General features: G+C 32.8%; 1 protein-coding gene across 7 annotated transcripts in view; it reads right to left on the minus strand.

Moving 5' to 3' along the window:
• The window catches only part of LOC139486850 (minichromosome maintenance domain-containing protein 2-like), an 87,497-nt gene that overhangs the window by 56,883 nt on the left and 15,281 nt on the right, over window positions 1-15,333 (minus strand). For 5 of the 7 annotated variants that reach the window (XM_071271916.1, XM_071271917.1, XM_071271915.1 and 2 more), the window contains exons 3-6: window positions 8,660-8,720; window positions 4,777-4,835; window positions 468-574; window positions 67-171 (exon numbers count right to left, since the gene is read on the minus strand). In XM_071271916.1, the coding sequence (XP_071128017.1) occupies window positions 67-171; window positions 468-574; window positions 4,777-4,835; window positions 8,660-8,720 (332 nt within the window). The remainder of the gene's footprint in view (window positions 1-66; window positions 172-467; window positions 575-4,776; window positions 4,836-8,659; window positions 8,721-15,333) is intronic. The other 2 variants (XM_071271914.1, XM_071271919.1) reach the window with 2 other exon arrangements.

Below are 15,333 nucleotides of genomic sequence, written 5' to 3' on the forward strand. Positions count from 1 at the left end.
TTTAGTTGGTGTTTATTTGATGCATAACCCATATCTCTAACAATTAATATTTGATATTTCACTTACGTATATTTAGATGGCGCAGTCATGCCTATTACAATTCCAGTAAATTGAACAAAGCCATGTATTGAAGATAGTCTACTCAGATCTGTACTACTCTGTATTGTATTACTGGAAAACAAACCAAATCATAAAGAAAACAAAACAATAAACTTATAGCGTCTGTTTAACACATATTCAATGTCACAGTTTTTTTTTGCAAAGCTGATTTGGGTGTTTGCCTTTCTTACAAACTTCTAAAATGACCAGCAGTAACCATGTAAAAATCAAGTTTCTAAATCAAAAAGCATTTTTATAGCAAGAGTTTTTAGACTATATATATATATCCTTGATTTATCAATTTTTCTGTGTTCAATAAGTATTTTTTGTTCTCCATGCTGTCATTGCTCATTAAGTGTAACATTTACCTTTGACACAGTGAGGGAAGTTGATTAAGTCTGATAATAACAGAAATCTGTGGAAAAGTCACGTCACTAGGTAACAGTTCTAATAATGTCACTATCTGAAAGACAACCTGAAAAAAATGTCTTTAGTATTTAAAAAAAGTGAACTTCTGCCTCTATAGAAAAATTAAAAATTAAATGTCCAATTGACTGTATATATTCGAAATACTAATTAAGGTAGCAATATACAATTAGGAAAAAATGTAGAAACTTAATCTCATAAATTTTACCATCACCTTTTTCTTGCTTTCTTACAAATTAAGCTTACCGTTAGTGTCATATGTATGTAATCAGAATCTTTCATAGATTTGATATTTATTTTAAAATGGTAAAATATCATTTGTTTGGTGTATCTATGGCAACAATCTGCATTTATTAGTTTTAAAATAATGCAAAAAGGGGGGAAAAGATGGCACATATTTCCAAAAAAAATTACCTTTACTGAAACTGTTTACATATATCTATAAAGAAATGCAATAAAAATCATATGTCTCTTGTCTCATTTTTATGTGTGTCAAAAACTTCATGTAGAAAAAAAGTGTCTGTAAACATTACTCTAATTTCTTTACCTATGGTCAGTCTAGCTATGAAAATACTGAGAGTCAAACAGAAAAAAGCCCAAAAAAACATGTAATAAACACTCTTGGTGTTATAGTACGAAGGTCATCTTTTTCTTCATTTTATTATTTGGGCATTGCAAATATTGAATTAAACGTATTTGTTTTTTTGTTTTTTTCTTATTTTTTTCTGAGGGAAGTGGACAATGTATTTGCTTTGGTATTTTCTTAGGTTAAATAATTAATGCAGCATTGTAATTTTACCTGGGGGTATTATATTCTGACCAATTGTACATCCCGAAATCCTATATATATATAGAAATTTACAGATCTAACATTGTTGGGTTGATGTTTAGACGAGTTGTATATACATTATGTACACAGCCATGTATCACCATCATTGATGGCGATCCGATGGATACATCTGTTGTAGGGTTGTCACTGACTCAGACGTACTTATAAATATAATTATTTTCTGTGACTGTATCTTACATTCATTTGTAGGATCCTTTACTATAGATAATTTAGCTGATCTGTAACAATAACATCTTCATGCCTTATATATCATGTACTGCAGTACGCCGCTAGATTAAAACTGACGTGGAAAGGTAACACACGGCCAGCGAAAGCTCTTTTTTAGAGAGCCCAGGTGGTCGTGTGGTCTAGCGGGACGGCTGCAGTGCAGGCGATTTGGTGTCACGATATCACAGTAGCATGGGTTCGAATCCCGGTGAGGGAAGAACCAAAAATTTGCGAAAGCAAATTTACAGATCTAACATTGTTGGGTTGATGTTTAGACGAGTTGTATATATATATATATATATCTCAGAAAAATCTTATTTAATTAGTGTCATTGCATGTATAATAATAGTCCTTAATAGGCTAACATTAGGGTGAAATGCCATCAAAGTTCCATGACGATCATTTAAATATGTCAGAATAAAGAATACCTAAATGTGTCTTACATTTGATTCGTCAAGTGAACTTTTGCAAATTGTATGAAAGCTCAAAAAGAACAAAATAAAACATGACCTTTACCGGAAAATACTAACATTCACACTAATGAACAAAATTAAAAAGTGTTGCAAGTGGAATGTAATTATCAGTAGCATAGGAAGGCCATTTTTAAGGGTTCTAATTGCTTAAGTATAAAAGTATTAGTTTTCTCATTTTTTAGGGCTTCATAGCTAGTGCAGAATGAAGATCAGCAATCTAAGTGTTGTCATACTTCTATGTATAAATATGTGTCAGGTTTTTACTCATTACCGTTTTTTTATATTTCGCTTCTTATATTCATAAGACGTGGTACCTGTGCGCTAACCCTGAGGATATACTACCATAGGACTCATAATAGCTGCCTAAAATAAGGATTTTGTTTATCTCTAACAATTCTACTAATTTTCATTTATAGTTTTGTATTTTAATGTTTTTAACCTATTTGGTATTCTAACAAAGTGCACCATGCCAAGAAATTCTCGCTCAAAACTCCAGTGGACCTCCTACGGCACCCATTAGTAGATAAAGATTTAGTTTCATTCAACAAATTAATTTATGACCTACATGTATGTGTGGCTTAGAACACGGCAATGTACCAAATGGTCAATATTTATCATCCGTGTAATTTGCTCTATGGGATATTTGCAAACTTTCCACCAAGGCAATTTCATGGCATGAGAGAAGCAAAAATTACCATTCACAATTGACTTACGTTTTTTTTTATTAAATAAAAATAATAAAACTTTTAAATATAAGAGTTCATAAGACGCAAATATTCCGTGTGGAACCCATCCTTTTGCTCCCTACCTTGAATGAGGCTTACCAATTTAATATTGCTTTCTAATCGATTAATTCATGTACAGGATTGGCACTCTCTTGATTTAAAATTAATTCAGGTATGACATGCTTCTTTAGCTTTGTGAATAAACCAACGCTCTAAATCCAATAAAATTTGTTTGCACATGCATATATTGACTACTGTAGAATAATGAATTTTATCAAATTGGCATGCATTTAATATATTTCATTAACTTAAAAAACTTCCAAACTCTTAAATGATGCACATGTTGTTACTAATTCATTCATCATGCGTTTGAAATAAACATGAAATATTTGCCCCTTTACCCTGTCTGTTTTATGAGTCCTAACACTGAGCTACCTATTACATGCCAAGAAATCCTCGCTCATAACTCTGGTGGACCTCCTACAGCACCAATTAATAGATAAAGATTTGATTTTAATCAAACAAATTAATTTATGACCTGCATGTACATGTTGCTTATGCAATGTTGCACTTTTTCACTAGAATTAAGGGTAGGCCATTTTTTCTCCTAATTTTGCCATAATGTTACATGGGCAATGGAAAAAAAACCAGTTTTGTACCTTTCAACATGCTGTGCCCAACAGGTACTTGTTTTTGTCTTGGATTGTCAGGATATGCCCAAACTGTCCCCTAATCACATAAATGTTGGATGCAACTGTGCCAGAGAGTACAAGAAGCTCACTCTCTGACCAGTGTAGCTTTCTTTTTGTTATTTCCATGGACAAGTTAAATTAGGAATATCTAAGTGGAAAGTATTCCGTCGCAATTTGTTTACATAGGGAGTTACCGCTGTGCATGCTTCGATGAAGTAAAAGTAACGTTGGTAAGGTACTTATTTCTCAAGAGTGGTCATAAGATAAGACGTAAGATTTAAGGGTAAGATTGGTCTTAACTTTAGGATTAAAACTTACGATATGCTTTGTGGAATTGTCTTAGGAGTGCACTTAAGACTTAAACTTACGATGTTTGTGAAATTGACCACAGGTAATAAACATTACTTTTAACAAAGAGGTTTAAAGCAGATGCAACTGGGAACAGTGGTTTAAAGTTTAAAGATATTTAACTTTTTGTGAATCGTTTATTTGTGACATTAATAGCACCACGTCTGAAGGTCAATGCCATAAGATCATAGAGTATAAAAGTTTTTACAGCAGACCGGAATTGGACAGTGTATAAAGTATAGACTGTCTCTGCAGCAGGGAAATTGGACAAAGTTTTAAAAATGTAAACTCCCAGACATGATGTAGGTCCAATAGGCCTTGAGATTTTGGATGACAAATCCTGACAGACCATGGCCAGCTAAATGTAGAATATGAGTCAGCAACCAAACAATGTTACAGGTTCAATAAAAATACTCTCTGCTCCAGTTAAGTATGCTCAATGCAGATACTGAAGGTTAATCCTTTTGTCAATGAATGTTCCAAACAAGGATGTTATTCCAAAATATTTTATAAAAACGTTCATGGTCTTAATCCATTTTGCATGCCTTATGTTAATTTAAATAAATAAATAATAAATAACATAAACATCATTAACAACATCATTAACAACATACATGAGTGTCAACTTTCAAATCTTAAAAATAACAAATAAAAAAGCATATACATTTAATCAATTAAGTTGAACTCACTTGCAATAACAACATTTGTTTATAAAATTAAAAAATCATAATAATAATCAGATGTAATCATTGATTTGATGTGTCATTAAAAAACTGTATAGTTTTGTTTCTTACTTTTATATACATCTGTCTGTTAATAACTAAATATGTATAATTATTACAGGGCCAATACTGACAGTTATGAGCATTCTCACTTTTTAGGAAGTTAGAAACTCATGATTACCTGGAGAATGAAAGTTGACACAAATGCAATTTTTTTTTTTTAAAGTATATTACCTCCTTTACCAAGAATATTACATCATTTGGAGAATTTAACAGTGAATTTCCTAGTTCAGCTAAAATATTATTTAAAATATCATACATATCCACACCTCTTCTATACAAGAGTGCACAACTGAAAATGTCTTGCCTTCTTTACTTATCATTGATATTATGTTGATATACCTAAATATAAATCTTTATTACAACTGTCACATAAACTTAACATTAACCAAGAAAACTAAACATTGACCAATGAACCATGAAAATGAGGTCAAGGTCAGATGAACATGCCAGGCAGTCATGTACAGCTAACAATTCCTCAATACAACAGATATAGTTGACCTATTGCTTATAGTTTAAGAAAACAGACCAAAACACAAAAACTTAACACTGAGCAATGAACTGTGAAAATATGGTCACGGTCAAATAAAACCTATGCAACTGACATATAGATCATTTCCATACACCAAATATAGTAGACCTATTGCATACAGTATTAGAAAAACAGACCAAAACACAAAAACTTAACTATAATATTACCACTGAACAATGAAAATGAGGTCAAGGTCAGATGACACCTGCCAGTAAGACATGTACAGCTTACAATAAATCCATACACCCAATATAGTAGACCTATTGCTTATGGTATCTCAGATATGGACCATGAAAACGTAACCTTGTTTACTGACCCATGAACTGTCAAAGTCAAGTGAAAATTATCTAACTGGCATGAGGACCTTGAAAGGTATCACATACAAAATACAGTTATCTTAATTATTACACATAATAAGAGAAAATTAAAAATACTAAAAATCTTTCTTTTTAAGTAGTCACTGAACCATAAATGCGAGGTTAAGGACAATAGACAAATAGCAGACGGAAACTTCATTACATATGGCATCTATATATAAAGTATGAAGGATTCAGGTCTTCTACCTTATGAAATATTAAGCTTTTAAGAAGTTGGTAAATGCTGCCAGATCACTATCCCTGTCAAGCTTTCAGCGACAAAAGATGCTGGCCTGACAAATCAACAGCTGCCCCAAGAGCACATGATACGCATCATGCCCATTGCATTTTCTAAGAACAAAGTTCATAACTTCTCAATGTCATATCCGAAATTTATAAAAAATTAAAGGAAATTATTTTTATTGATATAAACCAGGCACCTAAGTTTAATAAAAAATGCTCAAAGCACTGTAAAGGTATTGTCTGAAAACTAGAAAATCACCCCTTTTCGATGAAAAAATCCTGTAACTACGAAATGTCAAATGTAAAATCTATAATAATCGAAAAAGAGATTATAAATGTCAATAGATATAAACATTTCACCACAGTTTCATTAGAACTACTGAAAGCATGTTTGAGTAGTTTTGCAAAAACTTGAAAATCCCCCTTTTTTTTTAATGAATAAAAACCCCATAAAAGTAAAATCAAAAATTTATTAAAATTGAAAGGGTGCTTATGTCAATGGATATAAACAATTCACTAAAGTTTCTTGTAAATTGGTATAAAAAGCATGTGTAAGTAATTGTGCAAAAACTGGAGAAAAAAACAACCTTTATTAATATGAATAAAATCCCATAACTCAGAAATGAAAAATTAAAAATTTATAAAAAACGAAAGGGAGCTCACATCAATAGATATAAACAGTTCACCAAAGTTTCATGCAAATTGGTGAAAGTATTTTGGAGTTAATGTCTGACGGACAGACAGACAGACAGACGGACAAAGGGACAACAGTTTTCCATAATACGTCTAGTAAATGGGTGTATAAAACTACTTTTGGCCCCTAATTCCTAAACTGTTGGGACTAAAATACCCAAAATTAATCCCAACCTTCCTTTTATGGTCATAAACCTTGTGTTTAAATTTCATAGATTTCTATTTACTTTTACTAAAGTTAGAGTGCGAAAACCAAATGTCTTTGGACGACGAAGACGATGACGACTACGGACGACGACGACGCCAATGTGATACCAATATATGACCAAAAAATTTTCAATTTTTGTGGTCGTATAAAAACAACTCATAAGATTGAGAATGGAAATGGGAAATGTGTCAAAGAGACAACAACCCAACCATAGAGCAGACAACATGTTTGTGTTCAATCAAAACATTTGTAGAGTGTCTTCCAATCAATTATGTAGTTTCAAAAACAGAACTTTTAATCTGATTTTTTATGTAAAGAGAGTGCCAGGCTCATGGGGGGGGGGGGGGGGGGGGTCATCAACATGGGATTTTGGGTACAGGTGTTCAGCTGGGATTTTAAAAACACCCCCCATTCATATATTGAATAATTGTGAAATCCCTACCTATACATATATTTCACAGCGAAATCATAACCCATTCATATATAATTCTTTCATCAAATTAAAAGTGATTAAGCAAGACACACAATGTCAATGATAATAGACGCAACAAATTATGTGCAAATATATCGATGTGTTACGCAGCTAGTGCAAAAGGTTCGATATCTACTGGGTAATTTACTGAAGATTATTAATTGTGACAGTGTAATTAAATTTAATCAATATCAAAACTTGTGTAAATAAGTTTCAGCAGATGTGGAAATTTTAATGACAAAGAGTTTGGGAAATTCAGTGAAGATCGTTGCACAACAAACTGAAATTTATGACCCATTGATATATCACAATCGGTCAATTACTACCTATTGATATATTTCCTCGGTAAAATTGCACCCCATTGATATATTTGACGGATCAAAAAAGGGACCCATTCCAGCGGCACATATGTATATACCTTTATATAGGAAGAGACCCCCCCGGGTCAGGCTTTCTGCATATCAAAGAATCCTTGCAATAACTCTATTGGGGGCAACCTTGTACAAGGTAAAATTTCTACCACTATCCATCATACCAAATTCATTCCAGTAGTAGTCTTATATCTCCGGTAAGGGTTTATTTTGGCCTAAAATTTGAAATACATCTGATGAGAGATTTTGACATTTTTAAACACTTAAGTGTCTTCTTTAGTCAATACAATTAGTTTATGTAATAGTCAAAATATTTGAACTGATTTGGTCACTAAAGACACCTAAATTCAAGCCTATGTACGAAATTATATCAAATGTTCCACATAACGTCACTTTTCAGATGGCTTTTTGTCTAAAATGAAAGTGGTCGCATTTGTTATATCTGACGGACAGACAGACAGACAGACAGACAGACAGACAGACAGACAGACAGACAGACAGACAAAGGGACAACAGTTTACCATAATAAGTCTAATAAATGGGCGTATAAAACTAACAGACATATATATACACCTAATATGGTAAAAAAATTATTCAGTTCTATATAAAAAAAAAATTATAAATAGCTGCTAAATCATTATTTGTTTATAAAATATTTTTAAGTTTCTACTTCCTGATACCATCTACATTACAAGTTTAATTTACAACTCAACTATATATAATAAACAATTTTTGACCGTGTCAAGTTTCATCAAATTGAATTACCTTGATTTGTACCTGATCATAACACACCTTTGTAAGGTTTCAATCTGAACCCTTTTGTGCATCTTTTCATAGTTATGATCAAATTGTCAAGCTCTTTAAACCAATTGATTTGTCAATACATGTATAAGTTGTCAAAGACTACAGGTTAAACTACATTACTATGGTATTTTCAAAGATGCATCTATTGGTTAACTGGTTGGTTATGTGTCACTTGTAGACATCTATACTAAACATTCTGCTATTTTCTAAAAATGACTTGCTTAGGCTATTTACAATTTGAAGCTATAACAATTTCTTTTTCATTCAATCAAACTTTAAACAGTATGGGTATATAATACTAATAGTCAAGTTAATTTACCTTTCTATTAAACTTGAATCTTGTAAAAGTTATTAACACTAAAGATTTAAGTTACCTACCATTGACTTCTGTCAGTAAAACAGGATCTATCAGTAATTTAAAGGTGTAAACCAGTAATCCCTGAAATTATAGAATCAAATATATCTTACCTGTCATTTCATATCAAATATATCTTACCTGTCATTTCATATCAATTATATCTTACCTGTCACTTCATATCAAATATATCTTACCTGTCATTTCATATCAAATATATCTTACCTGTCATTTCATATCAATTATATCTTACCTGTCATTTCATATCAAATATATCTTACCTGTCATTTCATATCAAATATATCTTACCTGTCATTTCATATCAATTATATCTTACCTGTCATTTCATATCAATTATATCTTACCTGACATTTCATATCAAATATATCTTACCTGTCATTTCATATCAATTATATATTACCTGTCATTTCATATCAAATATATCTTACCTGACATTTCATATCAAATTGGTTAGGAAAAAGCATAAATGATGTGGCAGCAAGTTGAACCAGATGCTCCGCAGGGCACAGCTTTATACGACAGCAGAGGTCCTTGAACGTTGAACGGTTGGGGCTAGTATGGACACAACATTCAAACTGGATACAGCTCTGAATTTGGATTGTGATTAAACAGTTGACACAGCATAGGTTTCTGACACAGAATGAATGTGGTCTAATGAACTTAAAATGTTTTTTTTGCTTTTGAGCAATTCACTATGCTGTTGAATATTAATCCTTTGATATTTGAAGAAATTTTCTTTTTCATTTCTGAAATCTGAAATAAGAAAAATTGAACCCAACCAATTTTTTTTCACCTCCCCTTTTCCCTTATTCCAAAAATGATCTCAATTCAAATTTCTAATGGAATTTTCAACAATAACTACTCATTTAAATACATCATATAATATAAATGTCATACAGTCATGATTTAAGTTGATTTGACTACTATTCTGGACAAAGAAAGATAACTCCAATGCAACATTTTATATTGGCAAATTTCCAATGAAGTTCATTAAACTAAAGTTTTTGGCAAATTTCCAATGGAAGTTATTTTAATAACAAAGTTTTTGGCAAATTTCCAATATACATAATTTGAGACCAGTTTAGGTGAGCTATTAAAATGAGTTTCAATTACCAACCTTACACTGCTTTTAAATTATGTTTTGTACTTAAGTTATTGTCCATTAACCTGGAAACCCTTTTCCCCCCTTTTATGCACCATATTCCTTAATGGTTTGAGCCATAACTCCCAAAGAAAATTCTTAACAGAAGAACCCCAAGAATTCAATTTTTGATGGAATTAAATAAAGTTCAATTTTGGACCCTTTAGACCTCAATGTGGACCAATTTGATAACCGGTCCTACATATTAAAAATCTAAATACATGGTTAGATTCAGCATATTGAAGAACCCCATTTATTGAATATTTGTTGAAATCAAACAAAGTTTAATTTTGGACCCCGATTTGGACCAACTTGAAAACTGGGTCCATAATCAAACTAGAGGGTCCAAGGACCCTGTGTCGCTCACCTGATATTTTTATTTACAATTGTTGCATGATAAATGCAACTGTTGTACTGTTGTTTAGTTTCAGAGATATAATACTAAAGAGTGCATTTGAAACCTATGTTTTATTTCAGCCATGTGGGCAGGCAGGGTCATCATACACAGTGGTCCCTGGATATCCTAGTGGTGATTTAAACCAAGTTTGTTTAAATCCGACAGTTGTTCAGGGGAGAATTTTTGTAAAATTTATCTAACAAGAAATGCAACGTAATGAGAAAGTTGTGAAGTAGTTTTGTTGTTGCGCAACCCCCCCCGCCTTTGCCAAAAAAAACAAAAAGGTAATAAAAAATTATCATATAAGGGCAATCTATCCTATAAATGATTTCTGCAAAATTCAGTTGATTGTGCAACGGTTGTATAGCCAGCTGAGGTCGTTAAAAACTCTCTTTCTTTTGTTGTTGCAGATAGATCTTGACCTGATAAACAATTTTACCACATGTCAGATTTGCTCTAAATGCTTTGGTTTTTGAGTGATAAGCCAAAACTGCATTTTACCCCTATGTTCTATTTTTAGCCATGGCGGCCATCTTGGTTGGTTGGCTGGGTCACCGGACACAATTTTTAAACTAGATACCCTAATAATGATTTTGGCCATGTTTGGTTAAATCTGGTCCAGTAGTTTCAGAGCAGAAGATTTTTGTAAAAGATAACTAAGATCTACGAAAAATGGTTAAAAATTGACTATAAAGGGCAATAACTCCTAAAGGGGTCAACAGACCATTTTGGTCATGTTGACTTATTTGTAGATCATACTTAACTGAACATTTTTGCTGTTTACAGTTTATCTCTATCTATAATAATATTCAAGATAATAACCAAAAACAGCAAAATTTCCTTAAAATTACCAATTCAGGGGCAGCAACCTATCAACGAGTTGTCCGATACATCTCAAAATTTCAGGGCAGATAGATCTTGACCTGATACACAATTTTACTACATGTCAGATTTGCTCTATATGCTTCAGTTTTTGAGTGATAAGCCAAAAACTGCATTTTACCCCTATGTTCTATTTTTAGCCATGGCGGCCATCTTGGTTGGTTGGCCGGATCACCGGACACAATTTTTAAACTAGATACCCGAATGATGATTGTGGCCAAGTTTGGTTTAATTTGGCCCAGTAGTTTCAGAGGAGAAGATTTTTGTAAAAGATAATTAAGATTTACAAAAAAATGGTTAAAAATTGACTATAAAGGGCAATAACTTCTAAAGGGGTCAACAGACCATTTTGGTCATGTTGACTTATTTGTAGATCTTACTTTGCTGAACATTTTTGCTGTTTACAGTTTATCTATATCTATAATAATATTCAAGATAATAACCAAAAACAGCAAAATTTTCTCAAAATTACCAATTCAGGGGCAGCAACCTATAAACGGGTTGTTCGATTCATCTGAAAATTTCAGGGCAGATAGATCTTGACCTGATAAACAATTTTACCCCTTGTCAGATTTGCTCTAAATGCTTTGGTTTTTGAGTTATAAGCCAAAAACTGCATTTTACCCCTATGTTCTATTTTTAGCCATGGCGGCCATCTTGGTTAGTTGGCCGTGTCACCGGACACAATTTTTAAACTAGATACCCTAATAATGATTTTGGCCATGTTTGGTTAAATTTGGCCCAGCAGTTTCAGAGGAGAAGATTTTTGTAAAAGTTAACGACGACGGACGCAGGACGACGGACGACGACGACAGACGACGACGGACGCCGGACGCCAAGTGATGAGAAAAGCTCACTTGGCCCTTCGGGCCAGGTGAGCTAAAAACTAAGTACATGGTTAGATTGAGCATATCAAAGAACCCCAAGAATTCAATTTTTGTTAAAATCAAACTAAGTTTAATTTTGGACCCTTTGGACCTAAATGTGGACCAATTTGAAAACAGGACCAAAAATTAAGAATCTAAATACACAGTTAGATTCGGTATATCAAAGAACCCCAATAGTTCAATTTTTGATGAAATCAAACAAAGTTTAATTTTGGACCCTTTTGGCCCCTAATTCATTGGGACCAAAACTCCCAAAATCAATCCAAACCTTCCTTTTGTGGTCATAAAGCTTGTGTTAAAATTTCATAGATTTCTATTTACTTATACTAATTAAAGTTATTGTGCAAAAACCAAGAAAAATGCTTATATTTGGCCCCTAATTCCTAAACTGTTGGGACTTAACCTCCCAAAATCAATCCCAACCTTCCTTTTGTGGTCATAGACCTTATGTAAAAATTTCATAGATTTTTGTTCACGTATTCTAAAGTTATTGTGCAAAAACCAAGAAAAATGCTTATTTGGGCCCTTTTTGGCCCCTAATTCCTAAACTGTTGGGACTAAAACACCCAAAATTAATCCCAGCCTTCCTTTTATGGTCATAAGCCTTGTGTTTAAATTTCATAGATTTCTATTTACTTTTACTAAAGTTAGAGTGCGAAAACCAAATGTCTTTGGACGACGACGACGATGACGACTACGGACGACGACGACGCCAACGTGATACCAATATATGACCAAAAAATTTTCAATTTTTGTGGTCGTATAAAAACAACTCATAAGATTGAGAATGGAAATGGGAAATGTGTCAAAGAGACAACAACCCAACCATAGAGCAGACAACATGTTTGTGTTCAATCAAAACATTTGTAGAGTGTCTTCCAATCAATTATGTAGTTTCAAAAACAGAACTTTTAATCTGATTTTTTATGTAAAGAGAGTGCCAGGCTTTCTGCATATCAAAGAATCCTTGAAATAATTCATTCCAGTAGTAGTCTCCGGTAAGGGTTTATTTTGGCCTAAAATTTGAAATACATCTGATGAGAGATTTTGACATTTTTAAACACTGAAGTGTCTTCTTTAGTCAAAACAATTAGTTTATGTAATAGTCAAAATATTTGAACTGATTTGGTCACTAAAGAAACCTAAATTCAAGCCTATGTACGAAATTATATCAAATGTTCCACATAACGTCACTTTTCAGATGGCTTTTTGTCTAAAATGAAAGTGGTCGCATTTGTTGTCAGTCTCAACCTTTATACTAGAACACACCTGTGAGGCTTGTATAGGGTATATTGGGATACGGGATATTTGCCATTTCAATTTTAGGAATATGGGATATTTGTCCTAAAAGTAAATGGGATATGGGATATTGATGCATTTATAAGGATATTGAATTTTTAACATGAAAAATAATAAGTGGAACTTAAAAGTTAAGTACAGAAATATTTACATCTCACTTGATAAAATTGCCCCAAAAAAGTTTAATATTAAAGGTCATTTTAGTGCTTTGTAGATTTTAATTGAGTTTATGGTCGTTTTATTTAAAGGTCATCCAAACCCAAGCGAAAAGTATTGATCTATTTTCGATATTTATATGCTCATATGTACTGATAATTTTAAAAGTATTTGTTTTGCTTTCCATACTTCGTTCCTTATTGTTAATTTTCCTTTTTTTGATGGTGATGTTCCTTTGGCACTATCTTACGGTGTTTGTATATCACAACACCTCCGCTTTGCCCGTGGCTGTTGTAACGTTTTGGATTTAAATGAACGAAGTCTATGTATTACTGGTAATTTATTAAGTCAGGGATTTCGTTACCACAAATCACTTAAAATCTTTACTAAATTCTAGATTTGGTTTTGAAGTTTGGTTCTACCTGTAGAAAACTTATTTTAAACGGGTAGCACATCCTCATTTGTACGGAGATGTTTACCGTGCCATTGGATGCTGGATGTGTAATGATTGATAATTTAGTCTCAGATGCATTACTTTTTATTAGTTGTAATTGGCTTTGAACTGGCTGTCAGTAACTGCGAGTACTATCAGATCTGTACTTAGTGTCTTTTTGTTGATGGGATGTACAAGTACTCGGTCACGTCCACTCTCTGTTTTTGTTAAATGTATTTCTATTTGTATCCATCTGATGAGTTAAGCCTTTTTCAACTGATTTGTATAGTTCGTTCTTATGTTGTACTGTTACACCACTGTCCCAGGTTAAGGGGAGGGTTGGGATCCCGCTAACATGTCCATTCGTTTTTGATGCGTTTTGTTATTTGATTTTGCCATGTGATTATGGACTTTCCGAATTGATTTTCCTCTGAGTTCAGTATTTTTGTGATTTTACTTTTTAACCTCGCCACATTCTGTATGTATGTACTTGTCCAAAGTCAGGAGTCTTTAATTCAGTGGTTGTCGTTTGTTGCTGTGTTACATATTTGTTTTTTGCTCATTTTTTTATACATAAATTAGAGCGTTAGTTTTCTCGTTTGAATTGTTCTACATTTGTCATTTCAGGACCTTTTATAGCTAACTATGCGGGATGAGCTTTGCTCATTGTTGAAGGTCGTACGGTGACCTAAAGTTGTTAATTTTGCGTCACATGGTCTCTTGTGAAGAGTTGTCTCATGTGCAATCATATAACATATTTTTTTTTTATATTATATGCTCATATGCATTGATAATTTTCTTGAAATAATCATAGATTTTTGTTAGATGTATCCATCTGATGAGTAAAGCCTTATTGTTGTCAATGTTTTTATTTGTTTTGATGCTTTATATGATTACAGGATATTTTCTAGTGTTTTACCTCTTATTTTTTACGTGGCGAAGATCTTCAGAGGTCTCCACGTTTCACAGATTGCTCTGTTTTGCCAGACAAGCTGGGCCGAGGCACGTCAGAGCACGTCCCATATCAAAAAGTAGATATTTCGCCGTATAAACTATGTTAATAACGAATAATTACTAAATAATCAATGTAAATTAATATATTTCTTTCTATTACTGGTGTTGTGAGGAAGGAAATTTAAAAAAAGTAACAAAAATATTGGGATCTATGTAATTCATAAAGTTAAAGATCACAGAGTCAAATGCTGTGTTATTTCTTTGCAAAACAAGGGCTGAGCAAATTTTGCCTGCTGTAAAAATATTACAACATTGAAGTGTAATAAAGGTACATTAGCAGAAAGCTTTCTTGTGTTAAATTTTGAGTTATTGAACTTGCATGCTAAATATCCACTTTTTGATATGGACGTGCTCTGACGTCCCACAGTCTCAGCTTGTCTGGCAAAACAGCCGTTGGATGTCAGAGCAATCTCGGACAAGAGACAGGGTTGATTCCTTCTGTTCTTTCCAACATAGGTTAACGTGTA

This window comes from Mytilus edulis, chromosome 8 (assembly GCF_963676685.1).
Source record: "Mytilus edulis chromosome 8, xbMytEdul2.2, whole genome shotgun sequence".
NCBI classification, from domain to species: Eukaryota; Metazoa; Mollusca; class Bivalvia; order Mytilida; family Mytilidae; genus Mytilus; species Mytilus edulis.